Below are 22,968 nucleotides of genomic sequence, written 5' to 3'. Positions count from 1 at the left end.
AACAAAAACTTTCTTATAATATACCTACAATTTCTTATAATATACTTTAGTGTAGTATACAAAAGAAAACTACAGTACCTTTTCCTTATCCGCCATTTTCGTATCTATTGTGTTAGTGTACAGGGTGCCCTTTTTGCAACATCCTGTACCTAGATATAAGTTTTGTAATTTCTATTCTGTTTGTGTAGAAATAAAGAATAATAATTTTATCTATCTCATCGAAGACAAGGGTTATTGTTTCCACTTAACCAATCGATCTTCGAACTATTAGGTATTTCTTTCATATCCTAACTATCCTAACTAATATTATAAATGCGAAAGTAACTGTGTCTGTCTGTCTGTTACTCTTTCAGGCCAAAACTACTGAACGGATTTGAATGAAATTTGGTATACAGATGGTCTAGACCCTGAGAAAGAACATAGGCTACTTGTTATCCCGGAATTCCCGCGGGAAAACTTTTTAAGGCGAAGCGAAGCTCGGGGGAACAGCTAGTTTCATATAATATAATCATGTATGCTTCTGAGCAAGTTTAAATTATAAACCATTCAACTGACTGCGATGCTAGAAACTTTACCCCCATGCGAGTCCCGGGAGAGCGATGCCAATTTAACTCTTATTACACACGAATTAAGACTTTTAAGTACAAATGCCCATTGGGAAATTGAGGTTTCACTGTATGTTATTTGAATTAAACTTTCAACATTTCGTTTAGCTGCATGATTGGATGGTAATGCAATGTTTGCTCACGCTTACAACAGTTTAGAGGGCTGTATTTGTAAATAAATTGCAGCCTAAAGAACCATTTGAAACATCACTCAGGTAGCCTCCTTTCATGCTTCATCACAAGGTCACAACCCTAACGCATAGGTATCCTCTTCCAATGAAGGAAGGGTTTAGGCCTAGTCCTTTCATTCACCTCCATTGTTAATACGATTCGGACTCTCTCTCTCTCTCTCTTTCAGGCTATGTGTCCCATATGGTGGTGGGGTCTGCCTTCCTCGTTTTCTCTCTCCACTTCGCCCTGTCTCCAACGTCGTCTTCAGAGACTTGGCAGTGTCGTAGGTCTTTTTGCACTACGTCTATCCATCTGGTTTTAGGTCTTCCTCGGGATCTCCGACCGGGGGCGGACAGGCGCAGTGCTTCGTTTCCAACATAGTCAGGTGGTCTTCTCTTGACATGTCCGAACCATCGTAAGCGGTTTTCTTGGAGTTTGTCGGCGATGTCGCGTACTCCAAAATCGTGTCGCTAGCTGATAAAGTCAATGCCACTTCATTAACTACATAACACCATAGAGGCTTACCAGCCAGTTGCCAACATCCAGTTTATAACAAGGCCACATGATGTGTTGTCCCCAGGAGCCCCAGCAGCTGAAGCCCTGGCCGGGCACGTGGGACGCGTCCCGCCACCTGCCGCACTGCCTGCAGTATGACCCCTTCGAGGCCAAGATATCAGGTACGACAAAACTTAACTTAGATAGATAGATAAGTTATTTAAGTATTTACTTAACACAATACAACAAAACACATGCACAGATTAATTAAACAGCACCTAACCTAACCAACATTAAGAACCCCCGCCACATCAACACTAAAAGTTGCATAACGTGAGAATGGCTAAACGGATTTTGATCAAATATGGCTAAGAATAGTCTGGTTAACATTACCCATGACTCAAAAACGAATCGAAAATCGGTTTAACTGTTTGGGAGCTACGCTACCACTGACAGATACCTACACTGACACGCTAACTTATAACAAGTTAAACTTATAAAGTGGTTAAATAAACCACTTTTATTAAGAATTTTTTTTATAGATAAAGACAGGAGCGTATTTATCTATAAAAAAAAATATAAAGCAGTAGACTAGACTAAGATCTAATCTGATGCGAGCATTGCAAATGGGAGTGCTTAATGCTAAGCCATAAGCACTCCAATTTGGGAGCTAGTGAAGGGCGAAAACAACTTGAAACAATTACTGAAAATCAGGCATGCAAGCTGCACCGATAGCTATTTGGCAGTGCTGAAACCCACTAATTGTTTTTATTTGGCTTACCACCAAACATTTCAACATTATGAAGCTTTGTTCAGAAGTCTGCAGGCCACTTAAAGGCGTTAATTGCTCAACTTTTAATGCCACACATAAATTTTCCTGTAACTTCTTCGAGAATGTTCTGTAACTTTTGTAGAATCAAGTTTATCCAGTTGCTTTGATCCCCTTACGGAAAATACAACTTTCTAAGTATTAATAAGTTTGGTATCTGGTTACCTTCGACAAAATAATGTTCTAGATCCGCTGTCCGCTGACCACAAATCAGCCAGCGGCTTTCAAACTTATTTGAATATTTCACCACCGATTCTACTTGACTCGTCGGTGAAAAATTTTGAATTGACATTTCAGTAACAACTCGCAGCTACAAACTATGTATACTGTATACTCTCTAATTTTTAATTGGAAAGAATTCTGACATTTTATAAGTGATGCTACTAAAAAAGTTCTTTACCGAAAAAAGGAAAAATTGCGATCCATTTCTGGGCAATAATTTTTTCTTAATATTTTTATACAAAAAGATAAATCTAAATATTTACTTGCTCAAGTAAACTAATACAAAAATAACAAATATTTCAATATAATAGCTGTTCCCGCGAGCTTCACTTCGCCTTAATAAGTTTTCCCGTGGGAATTCCGCGTTAAAAAGTAGCATATGTGTTAATCCAGGGTGTCAGCTAACTCCATTCCAAATTTCATTAAAATCGGTTCAGCCGTTTTGACGTGAAGAAGTAACAAACATACTCACATACATACATACATACCTACACACATACACTTACAAACTTTCGCATTTATAATATGAAGTAGGATCACGACTCACGACCAATATATCGAATTAATTTTAATTGCTTTATTTTATTCTTTAGCATGGCATCACTTCCTACTAAATTCAGGGATAATAAACCTTTTTAATCAATTTCAAAAAAAGATTGTCTATTCGGTAAGTACATATATGTTCGGTATGTATGTAAGATTATTGGAACTGCACCATATTGACATATGACAATATATTAGGGCTAATAAACAAATATTCAAAATTTTATAAATGTTTATGTACCTATGTATGTTTATATGCTTGTTGGTATGTATGTTTGTCCACGCATATCTCCGAAACGATTGATCCGATTGTCACTATTCTTTTTGAGGGTTCCGTACCTCAAAAGGAAAAAAAAGGAACCCTTATAGGATCACACTTTGTTGTCACCACCCTTTTTCTCGGAAACGGGTAAAGATATCAAGCTGATATTTCGTATAGATGTACATAATTATGATGAAATTAAAAGGAAAACTACCTCAGGTAATTAAGTAGACTTGTACGGAACACTCAGTGCGCGAGTCCAACTGGCTCAATCGGGTAAGCGCCCGCTTCTCAAGCAAGAGATGCGGGTTCGAATCTCGGCGCTGACATGTAGGTAACAATGAGTTCTTTGAATTTAAGTACAATGTATACCATCGCTCTTACGGAGAAGGAAAACATCTAGATACCTATGTGAACCCACCAACACCGCAGTGGACCAGCGTGGTGGGAAATGGTCCAAGCTTAGGAAGGCAGTATGGAGATGCTGGAGGCGCTTCCCCATGGCAAAGGGAATCCTCCCTTTGCCATGGGCACAGAATAATAACTAGTACCAATGGGGAAGCCTCCGACCGTAGGAACCAAGTGTAGGTTTCATCAAAATCGGTTAGTGAGTTTTCAAGATATGGACGTGGAAGTGCTATGATGTGATACTTTATGGTGATAGCTATCACCAATGAGGTTTATGAGATATATTTTTTCTGAGGTCAATGACTGTCACGATGCATCTGTCACATTGACTGATTTTCATTCGACTTCTTTGAATGCTCGAATGCGCTCATATGTTCTCAGTCTCAGTGTAATTTGCTTCTATTTCTTGTCTACATCTTGTTATATTTGTTAAGTTTCTGTTAGGTTTTTCCTTGTTGACTTTTCGCGTTGTGATCGTTTGTTGATTTTTATAAACGTTATGGAGCCACAACCTGGCCCTTCCCGGGAAACGGCCCCAACTGACAAAGCACAAGAGTCAAACTTTCTCTCTCCCAGAAAAAAGCGTCCTCGTGGTTCTTTTTCGCCAAACGAAAAGACCATCATTCTAAATATTTACAAATATAATATAGAAAATTGGCCGGAAACAACTGATTGGAGTGCAAAGGAATGTGCTAAAAAGACTTCCGAGATGATTGGCGTGAGTCTGTCAAGTGTCTATAAAATTATCAAAGAATATAAAGACACAAAAGAGTTTCAGAAACCGAAAAAGAGTGGTCCGCAACTATCTTTCATACATTTTGATGACTTTACTTTTACGACAATTCGACGAAAGGTTCACGCGTTTTTCTACAGGAACGAATTTCCGACTATTGCAAATTTTTCACCTCTATTCAAATACGAACGCAACATCGGCCTGACATCGGCGTACTACGGCTACCGTTTCAAAAAGAATTACTAGTTGTTTTTAGATATATTTTCTACGACAGCGATAATTATATAAGATAATTGAGATTATCTTTTATTGTATTTTTCACTGTTTGTGATATATTTAGGTACGGTAATTATTTCTCACCGTAGGTAAATCCCCTTTTAATTTGGAGCGCCGCACTTAATAAAATGGATACAGGGACTAAAAAAAATATATTATAGTCTCAGATGTCCAGACTCGTATTGAAAAAGTGCCCAGCCCAAAAAGGTTTGTGATCTCTGATTTGTCTAAAATTGATAACTGTCAGAATTCCGTAAGATTACTAATTACAGTGTAGGTACTTATTTGTATTAAACAACGTTCTTAACGTTTATAATGTTGTTAATCTTGACGGCATAGGTATCAAAGTCGGCAGAAATTGTTTTATTTTTACTTCTACTTCATTTTGTAAATTTTGCCTTCAGGCGGCTTTCACATAATAAATCATCTATTCAGTTGAAAATCCGTTAAAACCTCCTTCTCCCACCCGTACCAATCCAGTACCTAATAGTACCTATAGTATGTACTATCGAGGAAAGTGCCATATGCCTATCATAAAACTTATACATATAGAAGAACCCTTTGAAGTATGCTTGTTGGGTTCCGCTCATCTGGCATAATCTTTATTGACCAAAACTCATTTCGCATAACTCGTATGGTCTAAACTTTTTTGGCCGAACCATCACTTTGCCAAGACTTATGTGGCATAAGGCTCGTTTCGTCTAAAACTCTTTAGGCACAATCTTTAAACACCTAAGTTTCGTTTGCTCAAATTTATGTTCGTCTATACCTATGTATAATCTTGTTTCTCCTAATGTTATCTTAATAAATAATATATTGAGTATGTAGTAAATGTACAAAATGTGGTATTTTTCTCCTACATCCCGAAAATCACGATATTGTATGATCAAAAAATCGAAAGTTAACGACCAATATAATTATTACAAACCCCATGAGATCGAAACCTAAAAATAGGTGCGACGACGAGCAAAGCGAGGAGGAGCGTGTTAGGTGCACATGTTAACCAAAATCAAAGCGGAGCGCAGCGAAGCGGAGCGGAGCGTTTTCCAAACAGCGGAAACAATACAAGGCACCAGTTTGCGCTATGTAGGAAGACGCTCCGTCAAAGTTAAAGCCAAACGAATATTATTACTTTGTATAAACCTATGCCATAGCATTATTAGGCTATTCAAGATTTGGCCATACCATTATTAGGCTAAACAATGTTATGCGAAATAACTTTTTACTAAACGAGATTTATGCCATACGATTTTCGGCGTAACGAGACTTTGACCAAACGTTACTATGCAATACGAGATTAGGCAAAAAAATCTTATGCCAAAAAAGGTAGAACCATGCTTGTTTACTACAAACACCCGATTTGCGCTACTAATATTGTTTTTTATCCGGCCATCATGTATTTCACCGATGGTACATCAAGGCCCCCCTGCCTTGATGTACCATCGGTGAAATCCATGATCACTCACTCCCTAAATCGACAAACGAACGAACCAAAATTTTCACGCAACGCTTCCGATTTACTTTTCCGAAGTTTCGGAGCGCTGCGCTAACTACGGCTCTATCTCGTTGTATTAAGCATGCCGATTGCGTGACAACTCATGTTCGTTTGTTCGTCAATTTTGGGAGTGACCCCCCAGATCGTGATGAGCTTGGGGAATTTGGGACCGCTAATATTGCTATGCTTAGATAGAAGTTAATATTCAGCAGGTAAATAAGCTTTGACTGCGATGTTTATTTATAGAACTTTAGACATGTAAACAAGTACTTCCAAAAGTAAACGCCCTTAGAGGGCTGATAGGCCAGCTCAAAAGTATCCAGAGTATCACAGTTATAACCTTACTTCTTGTTCTATAATTTTTTTTTAATATTTACAATATTATAACTTTTAAAAAATTGCCACTAGAACAGCTTATTGTGTCCCATTACATACTTTTATTGATGATCAAACGAACTTCTAGAAGTGAAGTTCGATCGATATTATATGAATCGCTTCATTCGAAGATATAAGTAAGATTAACAATGTAGTCCTTTTAACCTACAGGCAAATCATTCGCACTATTTAAAGATTTCAACTCATTTGAAACTTTTTTTTTTTTTTTTTTTTTTTTTTTTATTTCTCTACCCTCACTTTACCTCGTTTACCTTACCGATTCCGAGCTGCGCTCGCGTCATTTCTTTAAAGATTCTCCATAATAAGTAATTAAAGCTTTTCTATGTATTCTTTCTATAAGCTATGGGTTATAAGGGTGGGAGGGAACCTTATATCTTCGAATGAAGCGATTCATATAATATCGATCGAACTTCACTTCTAGAAGTTCGTTTGATCATCAATTATATTTCATCGCTTCATTCTTCAGATATAAGTAAGATTAACAATGTAGATGTTCAGAGAGTAAATTGTTATCTATGATTGGTATTATTTAGTAAATAAATGAAACTAAATATTTTGTAAGCAATAGAAAAGGTTTAATTGTATCTTCAATCAGTCTTCGCAAAATTTTATATAATAAATATGATAACATAGTTTCTTGTAATCAAATTTTACATATCTATAATCATTATAACATAACTGCTTAATTAAGTACATTATACCAACTTAACATTTAAACTTACTAGTTAAGTATTGTTCTCAATATTTGATACCGAACACACAGATCTCGCAAATGCGCTATTGTCCGTGATGGGACGATTATAAAACCTGGCAAAGGTCTGAGACGAACTGGTCCAGCCAGCCGTCTTCCTAATGGTGTCGATGCAGACGCCGTGCGCGGCCGCCGCGGACGTGGCCGCGTGGCGCGTGCTGTGCGCACTGAACACAGACACGTCCACGCCGCTCTCCGCCAGCGTCTGCTTGATCCATCGACTTAGGGTTTGAGATGAAGCCGGCTTGTGCGGTTTTTTAAATGAAATAATCAAGTTATCTATATTTACAGGTCTAAGTTGTGATGTTACGTCCATGTAATCATTTATAGTAGAAGCCGGGCAAATATTAGGGTTTTCTATGAAATACGGAAGAAACAAAATTGGTTGTTCTCGTCCTGCAGCTGAGGTTTTAATAATATCAGTGATAGATATCTTTAATCCAGTGTTGGTTTTTGAAATATTACACATTTTTATTAACGATAAGGTTTGAACTCTTTGTGCAGTACAAAGTGCTAACAATGTCACCATTTTCCTAGTTAATTTTTCAAGGTTGATTTCTGTATTAGGGAACAACCCAGATAAATAATTAAGAACTATATCAGGATTCCATGTGCTTGAATATTTAGGGCGCGAGGGTTTTTGTTTATAAATACCCTTCAGGAGTCTCTTTATGGTTTCATCCGAGCCAATGTTACTTCCCAGGAGTAATGATAAAGCTGACCTGTGGCTGTTAATAGAGCCATAGGAAGACCCTAGATTGAATTGCTCACTTAAAAAGGTCAAGATCATGGGGATTGATGGATTAAATATATCTATTTGTCTATGTACACAAAACTCCCACCATAGTTTAAATGACACTGAGTATTGTTTCAACGTATTGCTTGATATGGACGAAAGCATTAGATCAAGAGCCACAGGTGGGGTATTTCGTCTTAAGAAGGCAATCCTGAGAGCTTCGCGGCCCCCAGGGTAAGGCTCTGGTGCAGCGGGTGGACTGATCTGGAATAGGATTGCAAAAGATCGACGTGAGGTTGGAAAAAAATGATTTCTGAAGCAAGCATCTTTTTTAGAAGCGGAAACCAAGGTTGACCGGGCCAGTAAGGGAAAACCAATATACCAGTGGCTCTGTCCGTAACTATTTTTCTTAAGCATCTCAGAATTACTGAAAAAGGAGGGAATGCGTAGAAAAAAGAAGTACCCCAGCATATCGTAAAAGCGTCTACGGCGCTTGCATCGGGATCCGGTTTCCATGAAACAAACCTGCTACACTTAGCATTAGTTCGAGATGCGAACAGATCTACTTCTGGCTGGCCAAAAGTGTCAACTATGTGTTCGAAAGCCCACTGTGATACAGGGTGGGCCAGTGAAAAGTTTAAATTTAAAAAATTCACAGAAAAAAAACTATAAGAAATATTTCAAAAAATCTTTTTTTAATATAACGTCAGAAGTCGGGATTTTTTTTTGGAATTATAATAGAGTTCATATCACCACCGTCGCGACTTCGGCATTCTTCCAAACGAGAATGGAAATTTGTCAATACTCTTTTGCATATTGTTGGTATTGCCACCATCTCTTCCCTAATCTTTGCTTTTAATTCACGCAGCCTCCTTGGTTTATGAATGTACACACGGTGCTTCTGGTATCCCCATAGAAAAAAAAACTACTGGGACAGGTCAGAGCTCCTGGGTGGCCAGGATATCGCCTCTCCGTGAAATCAGCTTTTCCGGGAAAATTTCTAAAACTACCGGCATGGACTCAATTGACGTGTAACAAGTGGTTTCGTGTTGCTCGAACCACATTATCGAATTGTAACCTCAAATTCCTATAGCTTATGTGACAGAAACACTCGTAACACTTCCTATGACAATACCGAGGTCTCTATGCAACAAAATTTCCATTCTCGTTTGGAAGAATGCCGAAGTCGCGACGGTGGTCATATGAATACTATTATTATTTCAAAAAAAAATCCCGACTTCAACGTTATATAAAAAAAAGATTTTTTGAAATATTTCTTATAGTTTTTTTTCTGTGAATTTTTTAAATTTATACTTTTCACTGGCCCACCCTGTAGTTGCCACTCTGTGTCACAGTTTAATCTTCGTGATTCTTGGTCTGCTTCTTTATTTTCTTTGGTGTTAATGTAAGAAGCAAAAAGCCAAATCCTTCGCATCTCGCACCATTGCCATATATCTTTGGCTAGCTTATTTAAATGAGGGAACTGAATTCCACCCATACGATTAACATAGCTGATGGCAGTTGTATTATCTATACGTAAAAGTAAAGAGCAGTGTGACATACTTTTAGCAAAACATTTTAGTGACAGAAACACAGCTAATAATTCTAAATAATTAATGTGGGAAACGACGCGAGCGCAGCTCGGAATCGGTAAGGTAAACGAGGTAAAGTGAGGGTAGAGAAATAAAAAAAAAAAAAAAAAAAAAAAAAAAGTTTCAAATGAGTTGAAATCTTTAAATAGTGCGAATGATTTGCCTGTAGGTTAAAAGGACTACATTGTTAATCTTACTTATATCTGAAGAATGAAGCGATGAAATATAATCGCACAACTCCACATTACCGAGCACCTAATCTAGCCAATCATACAATACTACCTAATAAAATATATCATAATTACTACTTTTAAAACCCCCCTCTCCCCCCCAGGAAGCGAGAACTGCCTGTACCTCAACGTGTACACCCCTCGGCTGTCACCGGGCGCCTCACTACCCGTGCTGGTGTTCATTCACGGAGGCGCCTTCATGTACGGGGGCTCCTCGCTGTACGACCCCTCCAGGATCATGGATACCGACATGGTGGTCGTGACGCTGAATTACAGGCTTGGACCGCTGGGTAAGTGTTCTTCTTCTTGGTGCGGTTTTAGACTATAAAGAACGGTTGGTAAGCGCAGCGAAAAACCCTCTGACTACCCCTTCGGGGATTACAGTCGTGAGCATATATATGTATGTATGTTTTAGTATCTAATCGCAATGTTTACCATACAAAACGCAAATAACTAAAAAGTCAACAATTCGTTTATTTATCTTGTGTCTACCACATAGATAAAAGATTATTTATATTGACAAACTGCCAATGATAGCTAATTGCAAATTAGATTATGGTAGCCTAATGAAGCTTTTGTGCTTATTCATGCCAACGCGAACAACCTTAATTAACTAACCTATTCAGAGGATATTAATAGACATTTCAATTCTTTTACATTTCTTAACTTCGAAGCTTTTATTTAGAAAAGTTTGCGAGACTGAAGCTTTAGAAAGTTTTTCCATTAACATTTTTCACTTGCTATGTTTTCCGGCTAGGTATTTACCGTGGTGACGCAGAATGTTGGTATTTTCGCTTTAGTTATAAAGGCAAAAGCTTGCAGAATTGAATGTGCACACTTTCTTTCAAGTTATCCGGTTTCCGTGGTTCCAACCACATCTGAAGGAATTCCACTCGACTCACTGTGGGATAGTTTTTTTTAGTTTTGTAGGTGCTTAGTAGTAAATTTAGAATAACTTACTTTATGTTGATATTGATATTAATTTGGTTTTCAAAGGTAAAATTAAGCTAAAACAATATTATTAGAAGCACTGAATCTTAATACGTATTTATACTGTCAAAACAAATGAACAGTCACTAACTTTTACCAATACCAATGCATATACTATACTTACTGAATGCTCAATCACAAGTTAGGTTAGATATGCACATAGGTAACATCATATAGTCCTCTGCTGTAACTATATCTTAAAGCTAGGTGCCGCGCAGCCAACCAGATTTAGACCACGGACCAGGTTCACTGTTCAGCCTTGTTGAACTATGTCTTGTTGTCTGCTCTGCGTCACCTGTATCCCAGCATACGTAAGCCTGTAATACTCCCCAACGTTCTACCTCATCTAAAGTCCTCTTCACTCCCCAGGCTTCCTCAGCACGGGCGACGAGGTGGTCCCCGGCAACGCGGGGCTCAAGGACCAGGCCTTCGCCCTCAAGTGGGTGCGCAAGAACATCATGATGTTCGGAGGGAACCCCGACAGTGTCACGCTGACTGGATGCTCGGCCGGTGGCGCTAGTGTGCACTACCATTATTTGTCGCCGTTGTCTAAAGGTAAGATCATCATCATCATCATAACAATACAATATACTTAATACAATAAGTACACTTTAGTTGCCACAAGAAAACAAATTACAAAACAAAAAAAAAAAAAAAAACAGTACAAAGATGCGGCCTTACTGTTAATTGTTAATAGCAATCTATACCAGACAACTTTTGGATGGACGAGAGTATGAATGACGGATAGCAGGTGAATCGCTGGCCTAGCAGCTGAGCCAAGTATCGTACGGTAGCTAATTTTTCAGGGTTTTCTTTAAGTTAAAAAAGATTATGCAGGAAGAAGGATGAATGTCTACATCATGTTGGCGACAATTTTCAGGTATACACATACAATTTTGTTATGTATTTCTTCATAACTTTTGGCTCAAAATATGGCGGCCCTTATTGTGATAAAATAAAATATTTACTATTTATAACTTTACATTTTATAAGTAAATGTCGGTGTTCCTTTTTTTAAACAACTTAGTTTTCCACGTGTATAAGTCAGAATCTTTTTCATAAAAAGGAAAGGTCAAGATCAAAACAGCTTATGTATTACGTAGGTGTAAAAATCGTACCAGATTGTCCCTTCGTATATTTTTTCGGACAAACCGTATTCTAGAAAATATTTGTCTCAAATTTACTCCCCTGAAAATGTTAGTTTTGCAATTTTCCTTTATCAATAATTGAAAACGTTATTTCTGTGAAAGCCTTTGTCGTTACTCACTTATTTCTTTTGAGGTAATGAACAGAGGGGTGTGGGAACGTGAACTACGAATCTGGGCTCCAGTAAGTACATTTTTTTTTGCCTGGCATTTAATAAATGCCCAAAATATTGACAAAAATAAAAGAACGACAAAAGGCACTCTCAGAATGGATGGCCTAAGTAAAGATACATCGCTGAAAGATGAGGTGTCGTGTCAATATGATAAATGAGATATTGAGTTTACGCAAAGCAAAATAAATATTCAACCTTCTATCTAGGTGTAAGATATTGATCAAACGACTGGCGATATTGCATATTAAACTGTCCAATGCGCCCTCCTCACAAAAAAAAACGTTTACTTATGCTGTTTTTGTGTAAAGATACTCTTTTGTATAAATTTTAGCATCGCTTACACTTTCACACTGAAAAGGGTATTATTTAGTTAAGGATCTGATAATCTCATGCTGACATAACTAACGCTGTATGTAGTTTTATAAATAAGTAAGTAGTTATCCATCATAGTTATATAAAATACAAGCTTTAAGTTTCACACAATGAATTTCAGACTGTTAAATAAACTCTGTGCAGAGAGCAGTTAAGTTCAATAAGTGCAAAGTGTCACAGTATCACGTGTAGACAGCCAGGGTCAAAGAAACTGACCCTTCTCAACGGCAACTGGCAGTGTCAGGCCAGTGTCAGCCGCTTATCGCAGATGATAGCAAAATATTACCGAAAATGGCCAGTGTCATTTCGTTATCATTTCGCCCTCCGCCGTTACAATGTCACTTTGTTTTCGATTGCCGTTTGTTATTGTAATGTTAAGTAATGTCCATTACAGAATAGGTATGCAGGCTGAAATTTAATTTAACACTAGCTGTCCCCGCGAGCTTTAAAATGTTATCTTGTCGCCGTCCATAATAATCAAAGCTAACATTTTAACTAAAATATTTATGAAAAGCGAAGAAAGCAGAATTAGGTAATTGTTTAACTGAATAAATACGAGTAGGTACATGCTCATACCCAACAAAATACCTACCTCGAGGAATTTTCCTTGTCGAGTTTTCAATAATTAAGAAAAAGGTCAATTAATATGCTAATTATTTCGTCACTAAATTACTTGGAAAATGTTTCATCTTTTTGTCAACGGCTCTCTGGTACCTAAACATGGTGCGAACAAACATATAGGTACACACATGGTATCTATGTCGCAGGCATCTGGTTTAATCTCCTGTTTGATTGAACCGCTAGCCCGTTCATTGGATGACGCTACTCAGTTGTATGACTAAAGAACTACTCGTCAAGTGGTTGACTGTAACGTCCAACGTCTTGACTGAACGTTATTCAGCGAAGTCGTTAAATGGGATATAGTATAGCAACTTTGTAATGTTTGGTTAGGATGAACATGACCAGACAAGAGTCAACAAAAAGACTATGTTACAAAGCTCTCATCTCACAAATTAACTAAACAATAACAATAATAAACGTACCTTGATATTGTTGTTCATAATTATCCAGTTTCAGCACATTTTTTTCTTTGAAACTATCCGCCGGCGGTTTAATAATAGGTAAATCCATGTTGTCACATTATTTTAACATAAATAACGCACTTTAAAGCAAATTTATTTGCAAAAAATAACAATACAAGTGCTTTTTGTGTCAGCTGTTCGCTGTTAGACGCCATATTTGTTTTATTCACCACCTGACTGATTTTAAGTCCGCTAACTAGTTTGACGTTTTGTGACGCTTGTACAATCAACTTTCGGCCTAGTCATACAACTGAGTAGCGTCATCCAATGAACGGGCTAGCGGTTCAATCAAACAGGAGATTAAACCAGATGCCTGCGACATCTACATTGTAACAAGTATGTTATATGCCACATTAAAGTTCCATTGCGCAACTCAATCATATTTTTAATAATACGTATTTCTATGGACAAGATTAAAAACTATGGTAGCAGAAACTCTCACACTAGGCCAAGCCTGCATGTACCAGTAGGCAGAATGTAATTGGAGTAAAGGTGGCTCGTTTGCAAAATAAGGAGAAAATCCAATATCTATTATAAATCCTGATAATGCGAAAAGTTTAGCATGAAAGAACGGATACTCGATTAATCAAATATTAAAAGCTGAGTAAGTAAACCTAATATCTGCTGGCTAAGTACGTACTTAAACAGCTCAGGGCTTCAGCTCGATGTATCCTTCGACAGAAGACTCCGAGACCAACTTTATGGTAATATTCGTAAGTTCTTTGTTCTACTTTGCCGTCCACAAAATTGTTCAAACTCAAGATTGAGAACTTAGTGCTTACATAAGATTTATAAGCATTAACTAGGTGACAAAGTACAGATAACAGATAGATAGATAGATAAGTAACATTTATTCACTTTAGCAACACACATCAAATATACACTAATAAAAATGTGCTGAGTACTTTAGAACAGAAAAGGAGGATTATGAACAGTTTTGTGTTCATTTTATACTGTGGCAGTAAAAGGACTCAATTGCTATGAGATACTATAATATGTACGACAATAAAGGTGCCCTACCTAGATAAAAAATAGCTCAAAACGACGAAGTGCATTACAGATATGAAATAGACGACCGTATAGCGTAGTGGTTAGTGACCCTGACTACTGAGCCGAAGGTCCCTGGTTCGATTCCCGGCTGGGGCAGATATTTTTGTTTAAACACAGATATTTGTTCTCGGGTCTTGGATGTGCCCCTAAAATGGCAATAGGCCCTCCCCCTATTACATTGGGACTAACATAAACACTGGCGAAATGTAGGTGCAGCAATGCATCTCTGCCTACCCCGCAAGAGAGTACATTAGTACGGTCAGGTGCAGAGAAACCTGACCCCCCTCTCATAGTAACAATGCTTCTGAGGGGTCAGGTTTATCTGCCCCTTACTGTACAAGGTGTGAGTGTTTATATTATTATATTTTATATATTAATTAGGCAGTTAACGTTATAGACTTTTAAACGCTTTCTTTCGAAGCAGCTTGTGGCAGATGCTACCTGCAGTTTCCCTAATTAGTGGCACGTTCTACCCGCGCGCTACAAACGTATTAAACAAAATTAAACTGTCCTCATTGTCTTTCGCACTACCTATCACTTTCTCCGCAACTCCCAAGGTTAACTGGAAGAGAATGCTTTTAGCATTAAGTTCGCCTATGTACAAAATTAATTTATGTGCAATAAAGAATTTAATAATAATAATAATAACGTAACAACCAGATTCGTTTCACTCAGACCTCAAACGATCTGAAACGTCGGAAATAATGATGAATGTTTGCTACGGGTTCCGCTCATCTCGCATAATCTTTATTGACCAAAACTCATTTCGCATAACTCGTATGGTCTAAACTTTTTTGGCCGAACCATCACTTTGCCAAGACTTATGTGGCATAAGGCTCGTTTCGTCTAAAACTCTTTAGGCACAATCTTTAAACACCTAAGTTTCGTTTGCTCAAATTTTTGTTCGTCTATACCTATGTATAATCTTGTTTCTCGTAATGTTATCTTAATAAATAATATATTAAGTACGTAGTAAATGTACAAATTATGGTATTTTTCTCCTACATCCCGAAAATCACGATATTGTATGATCAAAAAATCGAAAGTTAACGACCAATATAATTAATATTACAAACCCCATGAGATCGAAACCTAAAAATAGGTGCGACGACGAGCAAAGCGAGGAGGAGCGTGTTAGGTGCACATGTTCATCAAAACCAAAGCGGAGCGCAGCGAAGCGGAGCGGAGCGTTTTCCAAACAGCGGAAACAATACAAGGCACCAGTTTGCGCTATGTAGGGAGACGCTCCGTCAAAGTTAAAGCCAAACGAAAATATTATTACTTTGTATTAACCTAATAAACCTATGCCATAGCATTATTAGGCTATTCAAGATTTGGCCATACCATTATTAGGCTAAACAATGTTATGCGAAATAACTTTTTACTAAACGAGATTTATGCCATACGATTTTCGGCGTAACGAGACTTTGACCAAACGTTACTATGCAATACGAGATTAGGCAAATTAATCTTATGCCAAAAAAGGTAGAACCGTTTGCTACTCCTATATATACTTTGGATTGATTTTTTGTTTCGAATGGTAACCTTGTGTGAGACTACACAAAATAACATAGGTCTAAGCTACACAATATAGCTACAAATTAACTGTGCACTATGTAAATATTTGTGGCAGGCAATATGCATCTATGTAGTTATGTAGGTACGTAGGTAGGCTAGTAATGTTCATAAATAGTTGCACGTTTTATTTTATAGTTGTAACATACTTTAATAACATACAAGGGGTACCAACTATAAATTTACACGCTTTTAGAATTTGCAAGAACTTATCTTTTGCATCAATCGTTCTTTCTACCAGTTTTTTAATAATCAGTGGATGCAGAGCTAAACAAGTTATAATATATTATTGTCTTTACAGAAACAGTCCAAAGTTAACTGAATTAAAGACCACCACGCACCGTTCTAGACAGGATTAGAACCCGCGACCCCCACTCCACATGCAGTCGACCGCCTTGAGCTTTTATTTGCAGAAAAATACGATTTATAAATAAACATTGATATTGTGGTCTATCTATTAACAACAATATTAAAGATAAGTCAACATGCAATTTACACTGAGCTTAGAAAATGGATTAATTTTACATTATTATAATTTTTTTATTCATAAAATCTACGAGTAGCCAGCTACAATTTATCTTAAATTAGGCTAAACAATATAATTTCCATCTGAAAATATGATTCACTTTCCCATTTTTCCAACTTTTCTTCTGTGGAAATTCTGAAGGTAACCAAATTTATATTCTTCTCATTTATAAGAGAAACAAGGGCTCCGGCAATCTTGTTTTGTTACATAATTAAGGAGCCTAATTTTTACGCTATAAAGAGAAACCAGAATTTGTCTTCCATTACATATTTAACTTGGAATGTTCTTTCGGGGAAAATGCGAGTTGGATTATTTTATTTCTCAACCAAGTTAGCTTTTTACTTATTATTACTAACTTACTTTCTTACAGTTTACTTAGTAACATTTTTACACTCACGAGCAATGAAAAAGTTCCAGGAACAATATTATCTAAGTACTCCTAAAAGGAAAAAGATAAAGCTGCAAAATACACTGACGTGAAAAAGTGCCACTTACAAAATTGTGACACCAAATGAACCATTTTTAAAGAAATTATTAAAATATTTATGTTATGTCATTAAGGGTCAGCAATAGGTAATCGAGGGTTGGCATTGTCATAGAATTATGTAGTAAATGATGCTCTACAGCCTTGAAAAAAATCACACCGGTAGTCGAAGAGTCTAGCTAGGTGCTGAATCATTCGAATTTAAGTAAATGCTTATGGATAACTGTAAATTAAATTCAGAATATGACGAAAAACCACTCCCGTATTGTAACAACTGTGTCGTAATCATCAAGAATTTTCATATGATTCTTATCAAATTATAAAGTTAAAGGCTTGGACTAGGCGCTAAATACCTTGTTTTTTAATAAACATACACTTATTTTGTGTAAATTAATCCCAAACTTGAGCAATTTTTTTCTTTCAAATCTTCATACAAATATCTATGGCGGCTTTCTGTGTTATAAAATCATAAACACAAGTGACGTTTGACTCAGTTGGCCGCTGGCCTCCAAAGAAGGGTCACGTCGGTTTAGGCAGCACTGACAGCTCGCGATCTTATCGTGTACAGATACAAAATCACTGCACATTGGTTGTTATTGCACTTTTTCAACTTTTATGACACCAACATAATTTGATTTGAAATTGAGGAAGCATAATTCTTCCAGTATATTCAATACATTAAATTAAATTAGATAGTGTGCAATATTCTCGTGACATTACAGTCTCGTAAAGGTCTGATGAGGAGCAGGAATATAGCGAATGGATCTAAGTGATGACAATACGCACGAACATTAGGTTAGGGATCAAAAATACAGTCTCTTGGTGCTGGTTGAGGTATGGTCTCGTGAGGATCTGATGAGGGCAGTAACACGGTGGTGGCTCAATTTTATTTCAAAGATGTTAATAGCTAAAAGCATCGAGTTTGGGCTATTAAGTATGTTTTTCAGAAAGAGATTTTATTTTTCCTCTGGATGTGTTAGGTTTACTGGGTTTACTATAAGTTCATTCTGTTAATGGCATCAAGTTGTTATGTGTTCATAAGTAATAATTATTTATTAACAAAATGCTGTTGGTTCTCCACGAAAATGTAAAAATAAAAATAAAATAAATAAAAATAAATTCGTAACGTAAAATTGTCAATGACGGAATTTCTTCTATAGACAGTAGCCACAAAAAAAACAAACGATAGATAGCGTGACTTGAAGATAAAGATACATTTATTCGACACATAGACAGCAACAACAAAAAAAATACAGATTTAAAGAAAACAAACACATACCTACTTATACAAAACAACAAAGAAAAAAAAGGATACACATCAAAATAACTGGAAAAAATATAAGCCCCAATTTACTTGTGTGGGACAGGGAGTACCATAATATTTTTTTTGGGTTACTCCCCATCTATCTGAAATATCAGCTTGATATCTTTACCCGTTTCTGAGAAAAAGGGCGGTGACAGACGGACAACAAAGAGATCCTATAACGGTTGCTTTTTTTCTTTTGACGTTCGAAACCCTAAAATTAATTAAAAATATTATGCTGCTACCAAAAAATATTACTTACTTACAGGTACTAAACAAATTATAAACAAACAAAAAACCCGACTGCACGCTAAAAATATGAAAACAAGTCCCAATGTTAATGGAAAGTATCGTAGGCGGGGACCAGCAGAGGGTTCACCATTTAGCTGAATGTTACTTAGAAAACGGCCTTGAGTGGCGGTCAAGTTGGTCCCCGCCTGCGATACTTTCCATTAACATTGGGACTTGTTTTCATGTTTTTAGCGTAGGGGAGACCGGGGACAAAAGTAACAGTTTGTAGATTCTGTCTGATTTCTCGTAATTAATAACATTTACGATAAAATAAATATAGTCACATAAAACTTTCGTATATAGTCTACAAATATCCATTATTACTTTACTTAATACATCACGAATTTTAGCATTTCTAAAGGCTCAAAAAAAAAAGGGAAATCGTTACTTTAGACCCCATGGTCAGGACGAAAGTAACAAGGCATGGGTCGAAAGTAACAACCCATAAATTCTGCCCAATGTTATAAATACGATTCAAAAGAAAGAACAAAAAAAACAAGCAAATTATTTAGTTAAGAAAACTTCTTAAAAAACTATCAAAACTAAAAAAAACTTATGACTTATTGACAAAACGAAAAAAAACTTCTTAATATAAACTGTAAATGAGATCCATCATTTAAACTGACTATTTGATAAGAAGTTGTTTTATTTGTGCCATAATATACAATATTATGACACAAATATCTAATCAAAACAACAAAAAATAAAAATTTATAATGTGACATGGCAAACTTACGTAAGTAATTTGTTACTTTTGTCCTGCCGCGAGTTGTTACTTTTGTACCCATCCCCATTTTTGAAATATCAGGCGACATAACTTTAAAACAGCACGTGTTATTCGAAAACAATTTATGACATGCTACAGACAATCTTATAATGAATCAATGAACAAATAGTCATATGGTTCTTGGCATCTTAATTCTACCTAAACACTAAATGAATAAACACCAAAAAACTTACTTTGGGTGCGTAAAATCACGAAATGCTCACTAAAACAACCTTGCACCGCGGCACGGGCGCGGAAAATGATATCATGCGTGGGGGGCATCGCATGCTGACTACCAGCTGTCGCTTGGGACATTAAGGCTATTGGGGAAGTCTTTGTTACTTTCTACCCGCTGTTACTTTTGTCCCCGGTCTCCCCTACAGTCGGGTTTTTCGTTTGTTTATAATTGTATTTTTTTATTTGTAACTTTTTAGTTGTTTTTATTTTATGAAATTTTACGTCAGTAGTTCATGATCATTTTTTATTTCAATAATTTTGGTGTTGTTATTTAAATACCTTCAATATGCATATTTTTATAATGTGAAAATCAAGCCCTTTCATTTGATACCTTACACGGCAAAGTTGAATTATTATTTTTTCGATCATCACGTTATGTCCTCTAGAGGGCGCTATGTACATTTTAATAGAACGTCACATAGCCTATAACCATCGCGCCATCAATACGCTTCTAACAATACCTCATACATCAAAATCTATCAAGCCGTTTAGGCTACAGGAGGGAACAAAGAAACAGACAAACATACATACATACAATCAAAAAACATTTCCCTCCTCTTTCGGCAGTCCGGTAAAAAGGAGTAAGACAGGGGGTCATTCTGAACTTTTGCTCTACGAGTTTTGGAAATTAACTTTGTTGGACATGTGACTTTTTACCATGGAAAACGAATATTTTTTTTCGCGAATTTGCAAATCTCGTAGAACAAAAGTTGTTCAGAATGACCCCTTGAGTTATCCCCTTTTGGCTTAGTATAGCCCTTTTGCGACACTATGTATTTACTTTGCTTTGTCGTCGGGGTTCAGTTGGCTGGAGGATGCCCGAAACTTATTATCTACACTTTAATACTTGTAGTTACCTTTCTACAAGTAAATACCACATTTGTTTGAGAAAGCTAATCGGGTTCCGAGTATAGAGTAAAGTGGCACCCCTATTAATTTCTACTCTTTCCTGGTGCCTACCAGTGTAAGTAAGAATTATACTTACTTACCGTAAAATCACCCAAAATGTAGGTACTTGAACATAATTGTCAATAAAGTTGGCGAGTAAAAGTTTATCGACCCACTGTGCAAACTTACATGTGTGCGTGTCACTGCGTGTGCTGTGTGAAGAGCATTGAAAACCCAAAATTGGCGCGGCACGTCACCCTGTACGGGCCCTTAAGCTAGTCTTTTCCGTTTAGAAGTCATTTGTTGCTATTGTTACTGGAAAATTTTCATTGCTAGCGAGTGCATAATAAAATGCATTATTAACGTTGTCGACCGAATGGCGTAGTGGTTAGTGACCCTGACTACTGAGCCGAAGGTCCCGGGTTCGATTCCCGGCTGGGGCAGATATTTGTTTAAAGACAGATATTTGTACTCGGGTCTTGGGTGTTGATATTTATATTTAGTATAAAAAAAAACACGCACTCACGCCTTGTACTAATGTACTCCCTTGCGGGGTAGGCAGAGGTGCATTGCTGCACCCACTTTTCGCCAGAGTGTTATGTTAGTCCCAATGTAATAGGGGGCGGGCCTATTGCCATTTTACGGGCACATCCAAGACCCGAGAACAAATATCTGTGTTTAAACAAATATATGCCCCAGCCGGGAATCGAACCCGGGACCATCGGCTTAGTATTCAGGTCACTAACCGGTCGTCTCGTTATATTTAGTATCTATCTATCTATGTATTTGTGTATAGATATATCAGCTGTCCGACACCCATAACACAGGTTCTGCCTAGCTTGGGGTCGGATGGGTGTGTGTGAGATGTCCCCACATATTTATTTATTTAACACCCGCAGGCAACTTCGCCCGCGGCATAGCCTTCAGCGGCTCAGCCTTCGCGTCGTGGACCCACAGCGTGAAGCCGGCGCAGAAGGCTCGCACCCTGGCGGGGCTCGTGGGGTGTCCCACGGGCAGCAGCCGCGAGCTCGCCGAGTGTCTGAAGTACCGCCCGGCGGAGGCCCTCGTGCAGGCGCAAGTTGATATGTTTGTGAGTGTTGTTTTACTGAAGTCTCTTTTTTTAACAAGTGAGAGCTGAAGTTTTACTTCTTTGCTATTGGTCCGCGTAATTTATTACTGCGTATTGGTCCAAACCCATCTCACTCTGTCAATAGTGAAAATGTGCAAGGGACATACTCAGCACTCAACCATGATCAGCATCAACATGGCAACCATGAGTGATGTGTGCCCATTCAAACCTTAATAGGTTTAAGAGCACTGTATATATTATTAAGAAATATTATAAATAAATGAACAATAAACAAACAAACAAACTCGTTTGTTAAAAAAAAAACATCAAGAATACAAGATTGGTTTTGATTTTTTGCTTAGGTAAGTATACCAAAGGTGTCACCAAAGTAATAATACAAAGTTTGCATGTGCCTAATAATTTCTAGACACCTAATTTTAACTTTATTTAATCCATCCATACCTACCTATTACTTCCTATTGGTGTCAAGTGTGCCGAACCGTTGAGAGCAGCGGCAATGCAGTAAAACCTTTCTGTATACAGGGTGGAAATTTATCAGTGAACCCACATAAAGCAGGCTGTTCTCGAAATCGAGATAAACAGCTCTTTTATATTAAAGTAAATTACCTAATCCACAAAAATGTATGGAGCAGCGAGTAAAGTGCGATTCGTAACCTGCTGACTCCTAGTTCAGTAATAAATTTCAACCCTATATCGGTTAGGTATGTAGATTGTAGTGGTCTATTGGAGAATGTGATATAGGCCCGCCGTTCTATTCCCGTTTGCAGCACTTTAGTTCATCCAAATGCGGTTTAACAAGTGGGGCACGCTGCAGGCTGCATTGCTAGATTGCAGCTCATTGCAATAAGGTCTATATTGCTGCTGGAGGGTCATTCTACCTAAAGAAATCTTCTTATCGTGTCGACGCCAACAAACAAAGTCGCTAAATAATACATGCCCAGAACTGGGCCACTGATACTGCACCGCTGGTAGCGGTCATGAGCTCTTCCCGCGTACAGGTGTAAGGGCACGCGGGGCATGATGTAAGGTGCACCATAGTTTGTGGCGCTTCCACAAGCAACTCAGGTTTTTGGGCGACTCTATCTAGTCGTATAACGTACCAATTGCATAATATGAAAGCAAACGAGTTCGTTTTTGTGAAGCTAGAGAAATTCTTCAGGAAGTGTATTTACACGGATTCTCGGAGCTATCGAGCCGTGCATATCAGTTTCAGATATTAGTTTAGATAATAAACTGTCTATACGCTCTTTTA

General features: G+C 37.4%; 1 protein-coding gene across 1 annotated transcript in view; it reads left to right on the top strand.

Annotated features, from left to right (window-relative positions):
• Positions 1-22,968, top strand: part of LOC105393732 (venom carboxylesterase-6) — a 63,566-nt gene that overhangs the window by 4,057 nt on the left and 36,541 nt on the right. Inside the window, exons 2-5 of the mRNA XM_011565532.3 lie at positions 1,357-1,453; positions 9,849-10,034; positions 11,104-11,289; positions 21,526-21,716. Of these exons, the coding sequence (XP_011563834.3) occupies positions 1,357-1,453; positions 9,849-10,034; positions 11,104-11,289; positions 21,526-21,716 (660 nt within the window). The remainder of the gene's footprint in view (positions 1-1,356; positions 1,454-9,848; positions 10,035-11,103; positions 11,290-21,525; positions 21,717-22,968) is intronic.

The sequence above is a fragment of the Plutella xylostella genome, chromosome 8, assembly GCF_932276165.1.
Source record: "Plutella xylostella chromosome 8, ilPluXylo3.1, whole genome shotgun sequence".
Taxonomy (NCBI): Eukaryota; Metazoa; Arthropoda; class Insecta; order Lepidoptera; family Plutellidae; genus Plutella; species Plutella xylostella.
The sequence above is the reverse complement of the archived record's forward strand: the minus strand, read 5'-3'. Positions and strand labels throughout refer to the sequence as shown.